Source organism: Cibotium barometz, chromosome 1 (assembly GCF_041138505.1).
Source record: "Cibotium barometz isolate CiBa-2024 chromosome 1, ASM4113850v1, whole genome shotgun sequence".
NCBI classification, from domain to species: Eukaryota; Viridiplantae; Streptophyta; class Polypodiopsida; order Cyatheales; family Cibotiaceae; genus Cibotium; species Cibotium barometz.
In genome coordinates this window covers 22303053-22325360 of record NC_141046.1, presented here as the reverse complement: position 1 = coordinate 22325360, position 22308 = coordinate 22303053, and the positions used below count along the sequence as shown (strand labels likewise).

Sequence of the window (22308 nt, the reverse complement as noted above, 5' to 3'; positions counted from 1 at the left end):
AAACAGTAAGTCAAGTTAGTAATCCAAGGAGGAAGGAAGGATGACAAATTGTCCTCCGAGTCAACAAGTTTAGCAGGAGGGGATGTCACGTGCACACCTGTGCCATGGCACAAAACTCAGCATATTCAGTATATTCCTTGGTTCAGACAGCATTTAGGGCATTAGCAAGCATATTACAAGGTCTTATGAGCAGTCGGCAGCAATATGGGCACGGTTGACAGCGTGAACAGCATCAAGGGCCCCTTCTGTGAACAACCGCCAGCATTTAATGCTGTTTTTCCTCAATCATGGATATATAACAGGCGGATAGCCTTTCTGTTGGCTGACCTCCTCCCCCTAGGCATATATAAGCATTAGACATCATTTGCACACATCATCTAGTCCCTCTTTTGGGCTTAGATCAAGCCAAAGGCCTCATGAAGTTGTAGAGTCGTACATCTTTTTGTAACATAGTAATATATTGAATACCAACAGCCATCTCTCTCTCTCTCTCTCTCTCTCTCTCTCTCTCTCTCTCTCTCTAATCATTTCCTTAAGCATCTACAAGAATTCCATAATCAGGCTTGGGGTTGGATCATGGAAGAAGGCTTCCGCGCATGTAACAAATGCATTGCCGAAGGATGGCGCCATCATTTGTAGTCGACTCAAAGGCAAACAGAATTGTTTTCTTATCATCTACTGAATAAGCAATGCTTCAATTTACGTTTGATCCTCATAGTGTGAATTTGAATTGTGTTACATCACATGGTGTGTTTTCTTACATGACATTAGAGGTTTCTCTTTGAAGGAATGGCTAATCTCAATCCATATGCAGATGCTCTTGCAGAGTCATGTTTCTATCCAGTAAAGGGAAGACCTAACAAATCAAAGTATGAACCTATTGCCTCCTAACACTCAGAATTAACCTTGAGCCAACCGCAATACCGTACTCTAAATATGGGCATGGACAGAAATCTCCATCATCACATATCCAGCCTATTGGCCCTTGGCATAGACATAAGTCCCCTGCCATGAGGTGCCAATTCACATGACCCTTGGCGTAGACATAAGTCCCTTGCCATAAGGCATCATGTGCACTATGGAACTCGTCCATAGGTCCAAAGCTCGTTCACAGGTTGAAAGCGTAGAGAGTTCCCAAATGGTGACATCCTCCCCGGCTTCTAAATAGTTGACCGCAATCGGAAAGCTTCCAAGTATGCTACTAGGAGCTGTGGATACTCCTGAAAGTATACTTCTTTCATCCACTTTACATCCATAGGTGAATAGTTCTATAACTTCACAAGGTAGCGTCTCTGAAGTTTGCCACCAGCAAGCTTACGCTCCTTATGAAACGCAATTTACTCAAGTTGTAACACCTCTTAGAGCTCATCGACTTCCAGTGGATCTTCCATAATAGGCTCTGTAGACTCAGGTCCCACGTACTTGCGCAAGAGGATTACATGGAATGCATTGTGAATTTTCCAATAATTTGGAAAGCTAATCAAAAAGCCACTTCATTGATCTGCTCAATGACTTTGAATGGTCCATAGTACCTAGTGGAGAGCTTAGGACACATCCCCTCTTTTCTAGGCCTCTTTCTAAGTCTGGCTTTCTCGAATTTTAGCAATACCCAATCATTTTCTTTGATATCCAATTGCCTTCTATGCTTATTTACATTCTTTTTATGCTTCTCTTGGGAATGCTCAATGGCTGTCCACACCTGTGCAAAGGTAATATCAAGGTCTTCGACAAATTCATTGGTGGCAAAAGTTTCATCCTTTGTGCAAAGGATGGGTGGCAATACCACTTTGCCATACATGATCTCAAATGGAGCCTTTTTTATAGAAGCATGCACTGTGTTGTATGAAAATTCCACAAGAGGCAAATACTTCTCCCAAAAAAAATTTGATCAACCATATAGCATTTAAGCAAATCCAACACGCCTGAATTTGCAGCTTCACTTTGTCCATCTGTTTAAGGAAAATAGCTGATGAAAAATTCACCAAAAAGAGCTCTCCAAAAGAGACTCAATGTCATGGGATCTATGGTCCCCACAATTGACTTGGGCATATCATGATGCTTAAACACCTATGACATAAACATTCTGACCGTATGCTTAGCTTTTATGGTCTTTCTAACAAGCAAGAAGTGTGTTTGCTTACTAAACCTCTCCACAATAGATTGCATCATTGCGATTATGTGTACAAGGCAAATCCATGATAAAATCCGTAACAATGCTTTCCCATGGCTGGTTCGAAATTGGCAAAAACTGAAGCGAATCGGAGCCTTTTGACTCGTGATACATACTTCTTTTCTTTTGTAATACGTTATATTACTAGTGGGAAACCTCCAAGTGGAGGAGAAAACCCACAATCGAAATAAAACATGAGGTAAGTTACAAGCCCAACTATCCAATTTTGAGACAGCTAAAATTCAAAAGCAATCAAAGAACACTTGTTGCTGGTGCAAGGGAAGATCTCCAAGGTCAAAAGAATCCCGAAGAGAGAAAAGGAGAGATCTCCTGAAAAAAGCAAAACAGGGAATATCTTGTGTGGCAAAGATCAACTAATTTCTTGCATGATAAATGGACAATAGGACCCAAAACCTAGTATATGGACATTGCAATGAAAGTATTAAATTCTGGCAAAGTGAGGGAAATGTTGCCAAATAACCAAAAAAAAATTGCCAAAAGATCTGGCCATAAATCTCACACGAAGGTGTCTTGACAATCTCTCTAGAAGAGCACAGGAATAGGAGCAAGACCATAGAAGATGACAGACTTGTCTCTTATAGATGTGAACACCTTCTACAAGATGCAGGAGCAATACGTCTTTCAGCCAGAAAATTACCAACCAGTTAAGCACCAATGACAGCATCTCCAGAAGAAGACTTTCTGTTTGAGGGGTAATTTACTCTTATGGGTCTGAGGCTCTCTCCCTCCTATCCCGAGCACCCACTCACACCAAAGGGTGTGTTAGAGGGATGAGAGAGGCCAAGGGTCTTTTTTTACCCTTTATGCTCTAAGGATTGGGAACCTTATGCTAGGATTTATGGGATATTTAATGCACATGTGGTAGCTGGAAGGACAACCTTCCAACACATTAGGTTCAAGTTTGGCTTGGACTTCCTCAACCACGCATTGGGCTTCTTTAATCCAGTGTTTATCTTTGATTGCATTTGAATATCCAGCCAAGCGTTTATGTTGTCAATCTGCATTCTATAGGAGCTTTTCCATCGTCAACAGCTCACTTATGTTGCACTTCTTCACTCTCAACACTCTAATAAGATGATGATGAATCTTGTCTGTATTCAGAGCCACTCTATATATAATAACTCTCGAAAGAGACACCCTCCACCAACCAGAAGGCTTGTTAATGTGCCGTAGTGTATTTCCATGAGCCTCTATCCAAGGTAGAGGAAGAAGCAATTTGTACACACTAGCTGTAGTCAGATTGTGAAAGGGCACCACACAACAGCCTACACCAATATCCAATCTTTCAAGCTATGACTCAATTCTAGAGGTACAGGCTGAAAATCATGCCATAAAGAAGTATGGTTCGCCATATCGATCTGTGATGTAGACCTAGATCGTAAAGTGTCATAGCTTGTGAAAAAAGAAAGTACATAGTCCCTATCATTCACCACATCTTCAACATATCTGACTGCTTTGGTAGAAAATAAGCCTATCTCGACTGTAAAAGAGCCAGAGGTTGCTAAAATGCACAACTCCAATGAATGCTCTCTTTGCGAAGGGAGTTTCCTTGATCAAGCAGTCTACCAGACCATTTCATTTGAGCCATCAGAGTCTGCCAGTCTTGAATCAATTTTGCGGAAAATGGGCATCTAGGAATGCGCCCATCTAAGCATCCAAATATAACCTCAACATGAGTAATCATCCAACGCCCAAAGGTTGGAGTTTTCATTGCTACAACAAGACTTGATAACATTAAACTCCGAGGTTGTTTTCGCTCCAAGAAACTCAAAAGAAGAGAAGCTTTCCTAGCAATAGCATGAAAGTGTAAATTCAGTATATTGAGGCCACAATGCATTCTTGGAGTACAGACCAAATGCTTTTTGAGTAGCCTAATGGGTTTTCTAACCACCTTGGTATGCCACAAACATGCTAATGCTATAAACATGAAACTATCCAAATCTACTGAAGACCACAGAACAAGAGCCAAAAAAAATTGAATATACGCCATTAAAACGGTTTGCATTTTCAAACTAATATGCAACGGCCAGGTAGATAATTTCCAATATTGAAGTTTGAAATTCAGCTTGTCCAACACTCACTGTTGTTCTCGCTTCCGAGAGACATTCTTGCCAAGAGAATACCCAAAATGTTTGACTATCTGTTCTGGTGAGATTATCTGCCCCCATGAAAGAATAGAGTGCCAATCACAATGCTTAAGCGGTAGAAGCTTGGAAATTAATTTTTCAAACCTGCTACGAGACCATAAAGATCGAGAGCATCCATGAATATTTTAACATCATCTTGAGTATTCCTTGGAAAGAAAAATGAGTCATCTGCATAAGCTTGGCTAACAAAGTGATTTACATCCGAAATCTATATGCCATGTAGCATGTTCTCTACAAGCAGTTTGTCCATTAATAAGAGCATGAGATGAGTGGCTATTGCATAGAGCAATGCACTGAGGGGGCAACCTTGTCGCACTGATTTGCCTAGAGACCAAGTATCCAAAAGACCCTCGTGTAATATACATCGACAAGTGCCTCCTTCATAAAGCCAATAAATAATATTCTCATCTTAGGCCCAAACCCCATATTTTCAAATGCTTTTTCTATCTACATTATGAGTACATCCTACCGAGTATATTTCACATATTCAATACCAATGTAAGCATTGGCGAAGTAATCATTGCAAAGTGAAATATGAAACTCCTGTAGTATGAACATAGACCAAGGAATCTATGTATCTCATGGATAGATTTGAGTTCCGGCCAATCCTTAATGGCTTGGATCTTTGTAGATCTTTGCAGGATCATTCATGTGCCATCTTTAGACACTATGTGACCAAGATAGTGAATCTCTGAAAGAAAGAATTCACTCGTGTTTCCTCAACTCTTTAAAGACCACTCTCAAGTGCATGTTGTGTTCTTCCTCATTTTTCGAAAACACCAAAATGTCATCAAAGAAGTGTTGGTCATGTCCACTGCCAGCTAGTTCAAGTGTGAACCCAGCTTACTCACGGGCACTTTTTCCCTGTGACTGGACATAGGTTTTTTCCCGTGTGAACACACTTATGTGTGTTGGGCACTTAGCCCTAGGCTTTTTAGTACTCACTTGTACTTTCATTTCTCATATCCTTAGTGAGTACATCTTTTCTAGCACTCTCACGTTTCTCTGTGCTTGAGGTTGTGTGTGTGTGTGTGTGTGTGTGCAGGCTAGCTACTCTCCTACCCAACATTGGTATCAAAGCCTAGTTAGGGTTAGGTTACACCCTGCTGCCCCCAACATTAGGGTTAGGGTTTGCCCCCTGCAGCCCTTCAGCCTTGAGCTTCAGCCTATTGCATACTTTAGACACGCCACACTATCTCTCTAGTTGGATCTGCCTGTACTCTCTGTGCTAAGTACCGTTGCTATCCGCCGCCGCTCAAATCTGTGTCGCCCAACAAATCTATGTTCGCAACTGTCGCCGCCTGCATCGTACGCCGCCCGTCGCCTGCCCGCCAGCGCCTATACGGTGCTAATCCACTTCAGATCTGGCGCCGCCCCGGTACCGCCGCCTCAGATCTGCACGCCCCTGCCTCAGATCTACCTGCCTATTGCACATGCTGCCCAGCTCTGCAACTCCAAGATTTCAGGTTTGTGGGATTTGCAAATTTTTGACCTGTTAAAATCTCAGATCTGCCTATTGAAATTTGGGGCTTTTCACCATTGAGCTTGCAATTGCAACATTGGCACACATTGGCATTGATTTTAGCAGATTTGGTGCATAAATGCACTAGAAATTTGGGGATTTTGCAGAAATTGGCACTATTTGCAGGCAATTGACGATTAGTGAGGACAAGAAGAAAAGAAAGTTTGAGTCAGGGCTGAAACGAATCATTCATAAGAGCCTTGCAGTGTATCCCCACAACACCTTAGAGGAGCTTATATACTTGGCCACTATTTCTGAGTTGCATGGCGAGGGAGCGTCAAAAAGACAAGAATTCAGCTCATACAAGGGAAAATTCAGAGCTAGAAATGAGCAAAAAAAGGGTGGACAGCCACCTAAGTTTATGCCTAATGAGTCCAAGGATGCAAAAGGGGGCTCAAAAAAGAAGCCGGGGGGTAAAAAGGATGATCCTAAGCTGTCCAGACAGCATATTCTTGATTGCATGAGAGAGGGAAAGTGCTTCACATGTGGGAGCAAAGATCACATAAAGCTCAATGCCCCCAAAATCTCAAAAAGAATAATGTGCAGGATGCCAAACCGAGTGTGAATGTTATACCCGATGTTCAGGGTAACACTGCACATGAACCAAAGAGCAGAATCTTATGCAAAGCTTGGGGGAAGTTAAAGGACCAAACAGCTTTATTCCTTTTTGATAATGCCTCAACAGATAACTTCATATCCATACAGATGGCTACTCCTCTTGGGTTAAAGCTCGAGGAATTGGGCATGGACTTTCATGCAGATGCTGCCTTTGAGGGCAAGGAAGTTAAGGTCACTCCCATCATTGGGAAGCTTCGTATACAGATACAGGGATATTTGGATCATGAAGACTTCCTCGTGGCACCACTTACGGGATGTGATGTGATACTTGGGATGCCTTGGAAGTTGGCATTATCATTTGAATTCCAAGATTTTGCACAAAGAAAAGAAAGTTATGTTTACTCATAGGGGTAGGGAAGTTTGTATTGATGTGGGTCCTACCAGGAGTACCATACCCGTTGTAAGCCATATATCTATTTCAAAGGCAATAAAGAAATCAGTTTGTTCTTACTTGGTCTTTGTACGTGATAATGTTGAGCATGATGCTGTAACTCCCGTAGATCAAGACAAGATTGATTTCTTAAGTCAATATGCTGATTGTTTTGCTGATTCACTACCAGGGTTACCCCCAGAGAGGCCAGAGGATCGTTGAATTGACATAATCCCTAGGAGCTCTCCTCCTAACCAACCTCCTTATAGGGTGAGTTATGCCTAACAGGGGAAAATCATGATTCAAGTAAATGATTTGCTTGAGAAGGGGTTGATAAGGCCAAATTCTTTGCCTTATTGTTCTCCAATTTTACTTGTGCAGAAAAAGGATGGAACATACAGAATGTGTGTTGATTATAGGGCCCTTAACAAGATTACTATCAAGAACAGGTTTTCGATTCCTCGAATCGATGATATTCTTGATAAACTTGAGGGAGCTGCTTGTTTCAGTCGCATTGATCTTAAGAGTGGCTACCATCATATTCGAGTGGCTACCATCATATTCGAGTGGGACCTCAAGATGTGCACAAAACGGCTTTTCGAACATCATTTGGATTATATGAGTATTTGATTGTGCCATTTGGACTCACGAATGCTCCCGCCACTTTCAATAGAATGATGGAAAAAATTGTTAGACCTCACCACAAGTTCACAGGAACTTTCTTTGATGATATTATCATTTTTTCAAAGAGTGAGGCTGAATATAAAGAGCATCTTGCCATTGTTTTTGAAGAGTTAAGGAAACATAAACTTTTCATCAATGGGAAGAAGAGTGACTTCTTCTTGTCAAAAATTCACTATTTAGGGCATATTGTCTCCAAAGATGGAGTACTCATGGATCCCGCAAAGATTCAAGCCATCAAGGATTGACCAGAACTGCAGAATGTGAATCAAGTTAGGAGCTTTATTGGTTTATGCTCTTATTACCGCTGATTTATTCGACACTTTGCTTTCTTAGCTTCGTCGTTACATGATCTAACGAAGAAGAAAGTAACATTCTGTTGATCGGATCCCGAAAAGACAGCTTTTCAAAAGTTGAAGGATGCCATCATATCAAGGCCTGTTCTTATTATTCCAGATTTCCATAGACCTTTTGTGGTCGAGTGTGATGCATGTGGAGATTGTTTGGGGGCTATTTTGAACCAAAAGGGACATGCAGTGGCTTTTGAAAGCCGCCACTTGCAACATGCGGAATTGTATTTGCAGGTTTATGAGAAAGAGTTGTTAGCCGTTATTCATGCTCTTCAAACATGGAATCATTATCTTTTGGGGACTGAATTTATGGTAAAAACAGATCACCAGAGTTTACGGCACTTTCTTACACAGCCTAAACTCTCGGAAAAGCATCTAAGGTGGGCAAACTTCTTGTCCATGTTTCATTTTCAGATTTCGCATACCCCAGGAAAGAAGAATTTGGTGGCAGATGCTTTGTCATGCAGGCCTCAAATGCATGCCGTAACTACCGCCTATCGTCAGGACTTATCAGGGATGCGAGATATGTATGCTTTGGACACAGATTTTCAGCTTATTTGGGCTGATTTGAATAATGGTACTGCTGTCTCATCTTATTCGATTAGAGATGGGTTTCTAATGATGCAGAATCGTATTTGTGTAGTGCGTGAATTACGCCAAAAGGTTATGGAAGACTGTCATGCTCCGCCATATGCTTGTCATCGAGGTCCACCATATGCTGGTTATTGTGGTATTCTGGCTACTACACAGGCTTTGGAAAGATATTTCTTTTGGCCAGCTCTACGCAAGGATATTGAAGCTTATGTGCGAGAGTGCATAGTGTGTCAGAAAGTCAAGTTTGGCAGACACAAGACACCTGGTTTGCTTCAGCCCTTACCCATTCCACAGGAACCATGGGAAAGCATTGCTATGGATTTCATTATGGATTTGCCGAAATCGGCACATGAAAATGATGCTATATGGACTATTATAGATTGTTTTAGAAAGCAAGCACGCTTTATTCCTGTGAGGAAAACAATCAAGCCAGAGCACATGGCAAAGTTATTCTTAGCTCAAATTTTCAAACATCATGGCATGCCCGAGTCTATTGTGGGGGATAGAGATCCTCGGACTACCAGTTTATTTTGGCAGGCATTGTTTAATATGGGCACAAAGCTGAGTTTTTCATCATCTTATCATCCTCAAATGGATGGTCAGAGTGAAATTGCAAATTCAGCTATGCTTGATTTGCTCAAGTGTTATGTATAGGACTAGCTATCCTGGAGATCTTTTGTATTTATGTTCTCGGAAGGTTTCAGAAGGATCATGAGCCCTAGACATTTTATTGAATACAACTGAGCAGATGGGTGTTTCTTCCGATCTAGCTGCACTCATGTGTGTGCATGACTTTGATTTTATCTTTGGATGACTTGTTTTGTTTGCCTGGACAATGCCTGAGATTTCTGCATGCGTTGTCCATGGGGCCGGAAATGCCTGGGCACCCTGTGGACGTGTATGTGCACACCTGTTTGGGACTGACATGTGGTCATGTGTTTTGCAGGTGGTAAGTATCCCCCAAAAACTCAATTTACAGCTTTATGAGTTCACATATGCTAATAATTATTGGTGCAGGTTCACACTCACTTATAAGTGACCGGACAACTTATAAGTGACTACACATCGAGCAGGACTTATTTAATACACGTGGCGGCCAAAAGCTGGGCACTGGACAATATTTGAACCTCCTTCAAGTACGTGCCCCCTTCAGGACCTAAAAAGCGAGTGACAGATGCTAATGGTTTTGCCCTAGGAGGTGCACTTATGCAGGAAGGTCATGCAGTAGCCTATGAATCTAAAAAACTTAGAATGCATGAGAGAAATTATGATGTCCATGACTTGGAGTTTCTCTCAGTAGTTTATGCTCTAAAGTTGTGGAGACATTATCTCTTGGGATAGAGATTCACCCTGATGAGACAGATCATCAAAGTTTGAAGTGGATCTTCACCCAAAGGGATCTCAACATGTGTCAAAGAAGGTGGATGCAGACCCTATAGGAATTTGATTTTGACATTAAGTACCGGCCACGGAAAGAAAATGTGGTAGAAGATGCACTCAGTAGAAAAGCCTCCTTGCTTACAACAATAACATTGGTGTCAAGCTAAAATTGACGAAGGAGCTCTAATCTTGAGTAAGACTCCACTTTTATGTGAGGCGCCTGCTTTTCCTAGTGCATGGGAGCTGGTCGACTGCTTCTACAGGCTGTTTACAGACTTCTACCACGACAAAAACCTAACAGATGGTGCATGGGAGGTGCTGGCTGACCCCTTCTACATGTTCTCCATTGCTGGCCGGCTGATTTACAGCTTGAACAAAGGCTGGACAGATCATAAAAACAGAGAGGAAGAGCTGGGCGAGTGCATCTGGAGAGTTTTCCTTCGGACCGGGGGCTTGCAGGCTTGTGTACTGCTGCTGGTTGCATCTTTCTGTGGCTACTGGGGGCTGATCGACTGATGTAAACAGCCATTGAAGGCTGGTCGACTTGCTCTATGCGCCAAACACGAAGAAGACGATGATGTTGAGTTGTCCTGGGCTGATGTGGGAGTGCTATGGGCTGTCCATAGTTGTCCTGCATGTGCTTGATGCCAGGAATGCTCACTTGTGCTGAGAATTGTTAGTAAATTCAGTTTATGTTATGTTTTCTTGTTTTCATATTGTATTGGTAGAAACAGGTGCAGCCAGTGGTGAACCCTGAGCACCCGCAAAGTTGTATTGGAAGCAGATTCCTTTTTGGGAATCTAACCATAAAGGGGGAGGGGGGGGGGGTCAGCCCATCTTCTGGCCCCTAGTGTGGTGTACTGTGCAGATTTGTCATCTGGTTTTATCTGGCATGCTTATGTGTATTTTCAGATTTCATGATTGATAAGATTTTTCGTGTACAGTTGCCCTTCTGTTTACAGAAATGATGCTACATTGGCCAGTTTTAGCCTAGCCATTGTACTATCTATTATGGATTAGCATCAAGTGTTAGCATATATCATCTCCTATTGGTGGCTTTTCTGGTGTTTATGGGGGGCATTTCCAGAACGGTAACCAGGCTTTCATTGGACAGAGAGGAGGGCAGCCTAACAAAGGCAATGGTGGGGCACCTCCTTCGAAGGATTCTAAGGACTCCAAGGATGCAAAGCCAAGGGGATCTTCAACTTCTAATTCTTCTGGCAACTAGAAGGTTTGTGATTATTGCTCCAAACAAGGGCACTTGTGGCGACAATGCCGGTGGATTTAGCGGTGCCACACAGCATATGACTTATCGCAAGGATTGGCTTGAAGAACTGTAGCGATGCCACGGCAAAGTTGCCATTGGAGATAACTCTATTGTCCCCATTCTTGGCAAAGGGACAATGCCTCTCATTTCGAATGGCAAAGGAAGGAAGTACACCTCGAGAGTGCTATATGTGCCAGCTTTAGGATTTCATCTCCTTTCTGCACATGAGATTTTCAAATTGGGCACTAAGGTGGAATTTTTGTAGGACTCGGTGATCATTCGGGACCCTCTCAGTGACAAGATCCTTTGGCAAGGCATCGAGGACCATGGCCTCTAAAAACTCACGGCTCTTTACTCTCACATAGGTACCCGCACAGGGGATCTCTGGCATGCTAGATTTGGACATCTTCATTTGGAGGCCTTGCGGAAGGCTTTTCGGGAGCAGCTCGTGGATGGATTTACTAGATGTTGGCACACGTGAGGGCCCTTATCACTCATCTTAAAGGAAAACATGGGGAGGCCTTTCCAAAGAAAGCTACACGACGAGCTACGGCAGCTCTGGAATTGGTTCATGTGGATTTGTGCGGCCCGATGCACATTCTGTCTCTTGGTTCTACCAGTTATGTTTTTCTCTTGGTTGATGATTTTAGCTGGTATACCTAGGCCTATTTTCTCAAGTCCAAAGATGAAACTTTCGACAAATTCCAAACATGGAGAACCTTGGCGAAGAAGCAGTCAGGACACTCTGCCTTGACATTACAAGCCAACAAAGAAGGCGAGTTTACTTCTCGTCAATTTAACAGTCGGCCAGCTCATGTAGGAGTGTATATACATGCTACCCTCCTCATTTTATGATCATTCCTTGATCGTTCTTGTTGATCAGTCCTCTGCCTACGGAGTCCACTCCTCACCTATGGGTTGGTTATATCCACTCTTTTCTTGAGATTAGTGCATTAGCGATTTGTTGTTTTCTCTCATCTCTCTTGGAGCTTCAACGTTTTTGTCATTCATCTACATTTTTCCAATGCCCTCTGACATCAAGGACTCCTAGAATAATATGCGTCTGTTTTGTTGAAGTTGAACTATGCGAGACATGATGGTCTTGGATCTTTGGATTATTCACGAAATTTACTCCACTTATAGTTGAGGACAATTGTTTCAAAGAGAGGGGTGATGTCACCTTTTCTAAAGTTTATGGAATTTAAAGGCATTAATCAATATTTTACACACTTATCAAGGTTATGGAATTTTTATTAGTGTAAGCACCTGAGCAATGATGGCCAGGTGTGGACTAGTTGGTCTAGTCCAGTTGTAGAATCTCTGGTGAAGATATGTCGGTGCTAGCTACCAAACCCGCCAGTGATGTAAATGTTAATGTCACGTGAGTGTCAACTCATGTTGAGCTTGACATCTCAACACTCCCCCTCAAGCTCAACTCAAAGCAAGTTTGGCAACATATAAATACACATGCTTGGTGACTCTCATGCACACATTAGAAGGTGCCTACTTTCTCTCTCACTCCCATCGCTTGGAACTATACGACCAAGGCTGTACGGACGTCGACATAGCTCCAATGTCATCACTGTATAGATTGTTGTAGGACAGTGTACACATATGGTGGACATATTGCCAGAAAACTAGCAAAAACTTGAAATTGCTGCCAAAAACACTAATTTTTGGCATAGACCTTAAAAACAGAAAAAACCCTAGTTTGGGACAGTTTCTTCTCGCGTGAAAGGGTGTTCTACACGAGAGATTTGCAAATTTGGTTGCCAATGAAACCCTAAAAGTGTTTCTAAACGAAAGAGGCTTTTCCGGGTTGTTGCACACTTGTGTGTGTGAAGTCTTCATGTGAAGACATCTTGAAGACTCCACTTCCGACGAGGATTGTTTTTTGGTTTCCAAGGAGGTTCTTGTGCAGCAAAAAATTGACAAGCTAGGCGATTGAGAATCACGGAGGCTTGCTTGTTTGGTTGTATTCATTGCTACTTGGATGGGTTAGTTGCAGACAAGTGGTGAACCCCAGGCACCCATGATCTTGTATTCGGAGCAGATTCCTTTTGGAATAAAATCCTTAAAAGGTAGCCAATGAGGTGATAGCCCATGTGGTGAAGGTGTTTGTCTAGGACCAAGAGATCCTAGGTTCAAAACCCCACAAGGTACTTCCTCGGTGGCATCACGTAAAAGTGGATAAAACGCGCCCCCACACCCCCCTCCCCCCCCCCCCCCCCCCCCCGCTTCTACCTTTTAAAGATTTTTTTTTTCTGACCAGCCTTAGGCCCTACATCCTCCTGTAGTTACAGTTTTTCACCACTTTCCAATGTTGTCACGTTTTCTCTACAGTTGATGCTAGCATTAAATAGCTTCAGGCCTGATGGGACTGTGCTTGTGCGTACAGTGTGAACTACCGAAGGTGATTGCATTTTGGGCCATGTGTTGCTCACATAGAATCTCATGCAGTAATACAGAAAAATTTGCCTTGTTCCAAACCTTTCAAGCATAGAAGGCTGTCAACATTAGCTTGAAATTCAGCATTAGCAGCTTACAAGACCTTCCGTAGCTCATACAACTGCTAGATGGAACTATCAAAGAGAAGACAGCAGAAAGTTGCACTTGTAAGTTTAGTACTAGGAGCTTTTTCTACCCACCACAGCTTCAGTCCCTAGCTCTTACAAATACTAGATGGGAGTCGTCTTTTAAATTGCTCTGTGACACAAAGAAAAGAGATCTAGGTACATTTGATGTTAAAAACAATGGCAATTTTAAAAAGAGTTATCCACCCTTGGAAGCCATGGAAACATAATAGTACAGGTATCAGTACAGTTTAATCTGAAACATGTAGTCGGATCCTTGCATGGCTTCAGACCATGCCTAGCCCCACATCATAGAGAGAGCGAGACTTGTCGTAGTCACATGGGATAAATCCATCTGTGCGGTGCATACTATGTACTCTAAAGAGAAGATTAATAGCTTCAAAATCTTGTGTATGTAAGGGGGGTGAAGTCTACCTCAGGAGATGCTTCTTGTACAAGCTTGATCAACGATGTCAGTAAACTTCGTTCTTCATCCAGTATTGTTCTGACTTGAAGATCTAAGGACAATGTTTTCGGGGTGGCTGTGTCTTTAGCTGTTCTAGTGTTAGGGAGATTCCGCACCTCACTCAGCAGAGAAGATCTTGCAGCACCAGCAGACCTAGGTTGAAAACTGTTGCTCATGGCAGTGAGTAGAGTCGAAGCCAAAACCCCTATGTCATCAGCAGCTAGACTTTTCAAGTCAATGCCGTTATATATAAGTCCACTAGCCCCTGCCTCCAATGAGGGAAAAGCTGTCCTCTCAGCTTTAAGAGTTGATGGAAGACTTCCAACCGATTCTTGTGAAAAGATTGGAATGCTGACTCCTTCACAAACACTACTAATGACAATTTTGGTGTCTCCTTCATCTGGGGCTTGAAGAATCAAAAGATCAGCTCCCTCACTGGCAGTTGCAAGCAGAGCTGATTGAACTGAGCTCACACTTCTTGCTACTAGAGGCAGCACGGGATTCTCTGGGCTGACATTCTGCATCATGCTTCGAGCAACAACAGCAGGTAAACCTACAGATGTCAAAACATTGTAAATAAAACTATATATACTCACCAAACAATAGGGTCAATCATCTCTGCAACTGCAAAAGGAAAGATTCTTGTATGACTATAGATACAGGAGGTTTCAAGTTTAATCGGACTCTACCTTCATCTGATAGAAGTACACCACTGGCTCCAGCTGCTGCCGCAATGTCCACTCGCTCTGCTACCAAAAGCTCTGCTCTGCCGCGAAGTATGGCCTTGAGGAGACATGCAGCTTCATACAGGCGGGCTCCACCACTGCCTTCGTCCCCACCTGCCCCTCCTCTTGTTTCTAGAACGACCATTGTGAATCCACCTGCAACTGCAGAATCCACCATGTCCAAGAAATCCTTTGCTCCTGGGCCAAGAACATCCCCAACTCTTACTATCATGGCAAGGCCGGGAAGGCGGACCTCAGCCCTTCGCAAGCCTCCAGGAAATATACCCTTCAAAGCCAGACCTTTCTCGGCTTGATCCGAAACTTGCTGGATTTGACCTTGTCCTCGCACTTTTGCTGGCCCCAAAGCGGCCTCTTCAGTGTCCGATACATCCCAGGATGCAGAAGAGACATCTGTGTCCGCGGCGTGTACTGGAACAGCACCTGTTTTCCATAGCTCTGGTGCATTAGCACGGGTACGCATGCTTTTGGTTCGTTCCATGACTGTACTTTGCAGAATCCGATTCTTAAGCAAGGATGATGTAGCTGATGCATGGGGACACTTAGTCCAGCCCCTTGACCTAGTTCTGCACAACATCCTGGCAGACTTACTGGGCCATTTCTGCTCCAACCTACTGGCATTATCATGCCTAGCCACACCATCACGTGCGACTGTACGGCAACGCACGTGGCTCATGTCTAAAATTTTGCTGCAGCTAGCCATGACGCAATATTACTCCCTGCCGAAGTAGCAGCCGGTGTACGTGCTCATGATGTGATAGATGTTCATGGTCCAAGCCCAAGTGTGTGAAGAATCACCACACGTGCGCCTTCTCCAGGTGATTCAATGAGCATGCAGGTGTGCCATTAATCAAAAGACAAATTCTGGAGCGACCACATTGCAAATTTCTTCGGTGGCAAGAAAACACTGTGCTAGCTCTTCAAAGCTTGTAAATGATGCTGGGGTGCTTCCACCTGCTTGTGTGGACGCCATTTTCCAGCACCTTTCCATCATCATGTTCACAGCTTATCTGTACAAGCACGCTATTTTACGACACGTCAGCTCGCCACAATCGCTCGAGGATTAGAGATTACAGCTTTTGGACGGTAAAATGGCACGTTGGCCACGAATTCTTTGCACTCTTGGTCCACCCACTTAGTGCCGGTTCACATTGTGGGCACGGACATCTGAGAATTACGTTCACACAAAAGCAACGGTCATGTTCATCAACAAATGGCTTTACTCTAGCTGAGACTTGGGTTCAAACCCCACTGCTTGCATTCTCAAAATGGTTTGTCCCACCACGAGCTGCTGTGAACCTGCCCCTAAGGCTACCTTCAAATGTGAGCTGCTTGTGAACCTGCCCCTAAGGCTACCTTCAAATGTGAGCAGCCAAAAAGCATCGTACCTAAGGCGGCAAAAGTTGGTTCATTTAAATCCATGGATGACATAAGCTATAGAACAAGGTTTAAACCCATAACCCGACACATCCGGCCAAGAGCTCTAACCACTCGGGCTATGCTAATTTGTTTATGTGAGTGGGTGTCAAATTGTCTTAGCGCTACATGGACCCTTTTCCGTCATGCCATCTTTTTCTCTTCATTAAATAATTAACACTATTGAACCTAAATGTTGGTAAGGTTTCCGTTCCTATGCTTTTTATCCTTAGTTTTAATGATTTTATTGAAATCACCTTTTATGTATATAAAAAATGCCCCTCTACTTACGTGTTTGCTATGCCATATTTACATCTCAACATATATGTATAGATATCTCTCACACACATCTTCACAACCTTTACACATTCACTCTTTGCATCTGCAAAGACCTCCACTTGATAACAATGGAAGCCGGGTATCTATTCCAATGGGAGCCGCCTAAGTGTGTGCCTAAGTGTGATAACTTTTGTAGTCGAGCTATGGAGTTTATGAAGAGACAGATACGAAGTAGGGTGGGCTTGTAGGAGATGTTATTCTGATGTGCACAAAGACAGCCATCAGACGCTCTCTCTCTCTCTCTCTCTCTGTCTCTCTCTCTCTCTCTCTCCGTAAATAGAAGATATATTACCAAAATTACTTTGCATATGGGCACATGGCCGCCATGTGATGTACTAGCTTTCCCTCACTAATTACTACGAACCACAGGTGTAGTTCGAAGTACCCTCATCCAATATATAACCATGTCATTCTCCACCAAATGAGTTGACCACCATAAGGAAGAGACTCGCCACAATAGTATCCCTTTATAACCTATGTGAGCTGTAATACCAACTTTTGCATCAAATATGAAGGCATTCCTAGTTAATCAGACATGCCACAAACCTGGCCACCTAAAAAAATGAAAGAAAACTGAATGTTCTTAGTTATCTGGCCCATTCGGAATCTTGCCAAAAATCCAGGCTTTAACCTTTACAGGCTTATCTGTCAATGAAGTCCATATGCGAGAAAGGAAATCCCACACCTTCTTTGCCACCAGACATGAAATGAAAGATGCATGCATGTTTCCAAGCATGTAGTACAAAACACACAATTACCAGAAGCAATCCGTCGCTTTCGCAACTGGTCCCCCAATGGTAGGCCTCCAACTAGCATGCACCATAGGAACACCTTTCCTTGATATGGAATCTTAGACCACCAACCCTGTAAGATTACTTCCTTCCACCAAGCCCTACGCTTCCTGATGCTACATACCCTATTAGCCTTCTCAGTAAGACCTTTGCAAATATCTTATGCATGGCCCCCATCAATGTGATTGGTCTCCATTGACGTAGATTAGCTGGGGATGGAATGTTAGGCAGTAAACGTACAAGCCCAATATTCCAACTCGCATGCATGATACTTGTATTCCACACCTCCTGAAAAATAGAAGCGAGAGGGGCCTTCAACTCATCAACATACTTCGTGAAAAGCTCATTGGGGAGCCCATCCCATCCTGGACTTTTCCCTTTAGGCAAATGCTTCAACACAGCTTTCACCTCATCCTCAAAAATATCTTTTTTCGATTCATTTGCAGAAACATCTGATACCTAGTGATGACGAACCAGGTGAAACAAAGACTCTCTAGCTACAATGACATCAAGAGATGTGACCTCCTGCGGACCCAACAAATGGCGATAAAAGTCCATACACACATCTAAAACACAAGCAGGAGCAGTAATCAATAATCCTTGCCTATCTTGCATCTTGACAATATTCTCGCGTGCATGCTTTTGCTGCAAATGAGCAAAGAACGTATGTGACTGGACAATTAGAATCCATTAGGGCATCCATTCGAGCCATAAGCTTATATCTCACGTATTCATTCTCATGCAATGCTGTAACCTGATGGGACAATCAATCAATATCTATCTCAATGTCAGGCCAAGAACCGTCCTCTTGAACCACCTGGCTCAAATCAACCAATAACCATTCTAGGTTCTGCAACTTCTCCCTAAAATATGATGCATTATGAATCCCATACTGGCAAGCAAGCTTTTGAATATTAAACATACAACACTCCCAAGCTGACACCCCAACAGAGATTACATGGCCTCAAAAGTTTTGTAACACATGCAACATAAAATGATGGAAAATAGTATGATCCAAGAAAGTTTAAGAGGAGCCTTTCCCAATAATGGCCTATAAGCATCCATAAAATAGCTATGCATCTCCAATACCAAAGGGAAATGATCTGACAAAATATGATTATATTTCACCTGCATGGACAATATCTCTGGTAGAAACAAATCATGCAGGCAAATATACATTCGGTCCATACGAGCTCTTGTATCCACGTACTGTTAAGAGGCATATATAAATCCTCTCTTATGTGGATGTAGCCATGACCACATATCTTGTTTCAAAACTTGATTAGCTGAGCCTCTCCGGCCCATCCATAACAGAGTGAGGTGTAGATGCATGCTCCGGCAATTCACATACATTAAAATCTTCCAACACAAAGCCAGGCTTAATGTTACACAAACACAATAAATTGTCCCATTAACTGACGACAATGTGCAACACCATTAGGTGCATACAACCCCACAAGCCATAATGTTGCATCCATAAACTCCATTTCCACAACAATGAACCACCCTCGAACATCCTGCATAGCCAATGATGGCTTAAACTAAGATTTCATTGCCCTTGATTGTGTAGTGGGGTGCCCACTATAAAACACATGAAATTCCTTGTAATCATATACTTGTCCAACCATGGAATGTTGTTTATGCTCCATAGCACAAAACATATCCCATTGACCTTGAAACACAGTACACCACATGCGATAATTTTTGGACAGTGAACACACACCTTTTACATTCCAAAGATCAATCTTTATAATCCATCAAAACAGAAAGCCAATCAATGAGAGGTACCACCATCGGCCTCTCTTTCCTTAAAATATTGCACAATAGCCTTGATGCCTTCTCTCTCCATCTGTTCCCATACTCTTCACGCAGCAAAATATCCACCCGTTCCTTCCCACCTAAAGTACGGACATCACTAGATGATTTATCGTGTTTCCACTTAACATCTGGATACTTCTTGTACTAGGTTGAGACCATAGCCCCTTTTTTATCAAATAGAAGAGGAAAATTTATCTGATTTTCTAACGTAACTCGAGGTCTCAAATTCTACTGATAGTGTGATACCTTGCCTTGGTTTTCTTTCTCTTGAGTCCATCTTGTGGCACTAGGATGAAATGATGAAGAGGCACCATGACCAGCACCCACATTTTGATTACCACTAGAAGTAGCCGTCTAGTGAGCACCTCTCTTCGCCACCACAAGCAAAGGTATATCTTCTGTATCTGCCAAAACTTGTTTACGTTTATCTACCAAAACTTGTTTACCTTTATGTATCACTTGCTCACTTTATTTTGCAACTTGTTTTCCCTTCTTTATATTCAAACCAAATGGCAAAGTAGGACTTAATGTATCCTTATGAGTCAGACCCTGGGACACATTCAGTTGTGGCTGAGCATTTGCCTCCTCTGGAAACTTTGAAATGAAGTGACCCATCTCCCCACAATGGAAGCAATGACCTGCAAATGATCCCCACTTTAATTCAAAATACAAAGGGTCAAATCCATCCACACATAACCTCAATTGTTGAAGTCGAGGCTTCCAAGTATCCCACAACATGCAAACCCTATTTTTATTCTTGGACGACATTCTAGGCTCCACCAACACCTCCCCAATAGTACGCATGGCCAATGATAACAATTCCCACATAGTTGATGGAAAGTCTACAACCTCCCACCAAATAGGGCATGCATGGTGCAACATATCTCTATACTCTGCCATAGAGCGCCAGGGTACAACATGCACTAACTATCGATCTAGAAATCTCGACGAACTTCTTTGGATGAGAATATAACCTCATAGAATCCTCTGAGAGGACCGTCAAAGATCTTCTCCACAAAATTACCATCTAATAAATCATGTAACCAATCTGTAATCTTGTAGAAGAATGGAATTTATCTAGTAAAAAAGAAAATTGTAGCCTTGTTATGAAAGGATTCCACTTGTGCCACAAACCGCCATGTTTCCACTCGGGCATCTACCACTTCCTCTATTGGAAACTTGGTAGCCCTAACATGATTTGCCATCACATATGGCTACAAAATCTGATTAGCTTGTGCAACTCAAAAGTCAAAAGCCACCTCATGGTTCTCATCCTGAGGTGCATCAAGAAGCACGGTATCGTGAAGCATCTGACCAGCCTCTTTCCCTTTATATTCACCTCTGATGAATCTCTACCTTTTAGCCTGATCTTCAGACTCTGGCTCTGGCCTCCACCCTCAAACTTCTCTGCATCTTATGTTGAGACATGTGCCTCTACAAATCCATATCTATGGTTCCCTGACTTATTTCCCCTGCTCAACACCGAAAATTAATGCTTCCACCAGAGAAGCAGGAGAAGAGTTATGTTTCAACCTTGCAAACAAAGAGGAGAGGATCCACTGCCCGGATGGAAAATATGTCTGTGTACGAAAGGCTTTGAAAGGGGGGTAAAACTCTAGCACAGCTGGTAACCGCTTTTAGGCTCACCCATAGAGAAATTAGAGCAAACACAAGCACTGTGCAGGGTGAAAATCTACGCGCGACTATGATTGTAAATTCTCCACTGCTTGGATGGAAAATTTATCTACACGAATGGCTCTAAAAGGCAGGTAAAACGCTAGCATAGTTGGTGGAACTGCTTCAGGCTCATCCACAAAGAAATTAGGGCAAACACAAACACTGTGCAGGCTGAAAATCTGCACGCAACCGCGATTGCGAATTCTCCATTACCTGGATGGAAAATTTGTCTGCACACGAATGGCTCTGAAAGGGGGGTAAAACTCAAGCACGACTGGTGGAACTACTTCAGGCTCACCCATAGAGAAATTAGGGCAAACACAAACATTATACAAGCTGAAAATCTGACCGATCGCTCTCTCTCTTTCTCTCATGTGTAGAGAGAGCATCTCATGTGTAAGTTAACAATGAGCATCTCTCACCATGGTTCCAAGGCCTTAGAAGTAGCCAAGAGCATTTATGATGGGCCACACATGTTGACTTTTGTACCGAGAATCTAGGAGAGAATGAGGAAGTTGATTGAGGAAGCTTGTGACCTCATCAATGATGTTGTTTGATAATTGTACTCAGCCTATATAAGAGGTATCTTCTAATGAACAAGATCAACACGTTTTTTCCTCATCTATGGCATCATTATGTTAATATTTTTTGCTAAGTCATAATCCTTGTGGTTTAACACCTTAACCATGATGACTATATCTAAACCATGAGTTTCGCCATTGTGTATGAGCCACCATGACTCCAACATTTGGTATCTATTCTATAGTCCTATGGACTAATCTTTCTGGACTCACATTTTGAAGTGTAGAATATGGGCTAATCCAGAAAGATTAGTCCTATGGACTAATCTTTCTGGACTCACATTTTGAAGTGTAGAATATGGGCTAATCTTTTTCTACTCAGATTTTGAGGTGTGGAATATGGGCTTAGAACCTTTAATTTTAAATCATGGTCTAGTAGTAGCCTAGTTGTCCCACCAGCTTCTCCATCCTGCACAAGCCAAGACATGACCTTCTCTTTCAAATCCTTAACCTCATCAATAGATATATTAGAATCTCAGCAAGTCACAAACTCTCGGCATGCCTTATGCCACTGCCTATGCCTCACCCAATCATCCTCCTCTATGTAGATGCTATTATCCTCAGTTTCCCCTAATCTATAATCCCATTCGTAGAGTTATGTAGAAGCTTCCATCACTATATACACGCTCTTATCTATCAACCATGCCAAGCTTATGCTTTCATCACATTTTCTTCTACTCCCCTAATAGTGCTCAAGATATCTTAGAGTCTTTAAAAGGTAGTATGCCACCCCCAATGGCTATGTACCTGTAGTCCTATCTCCACCCAATCCTCATTATAGATG

General features: G+C 42.7%; 1 protein-coding gene across 1 annotated transcript in view; it reads right to left on the bottom strand.

Annotated features, from left to right (window-relative positions):
* FZL (FZO-like protein) overlaps window positions 1-16009 on the bottom strand; it is an 80160-nt gene extending 64151 nt beyond the window's left edge. The window contains exons 1-2 of the mRNA XM_086799057.1: window positions 14849-16009; window positions 14129-14712 (exon numbers count right to left, since the gene is read on the bottom strand). Coding sequence (XP_086655183.1) covers window positions 14129-14712; window positions 14849-15605 — 1341 coding nt within the window. The 5' untranslated portion in view covers window positions 15606-16009. The remainder of the gene's footprint in view (window positions 1-14128; window positions 14713-14848) is intronic.
* Between the last annotated feature and the right edge of the window lie 6299 nt (window positions 16010-22308).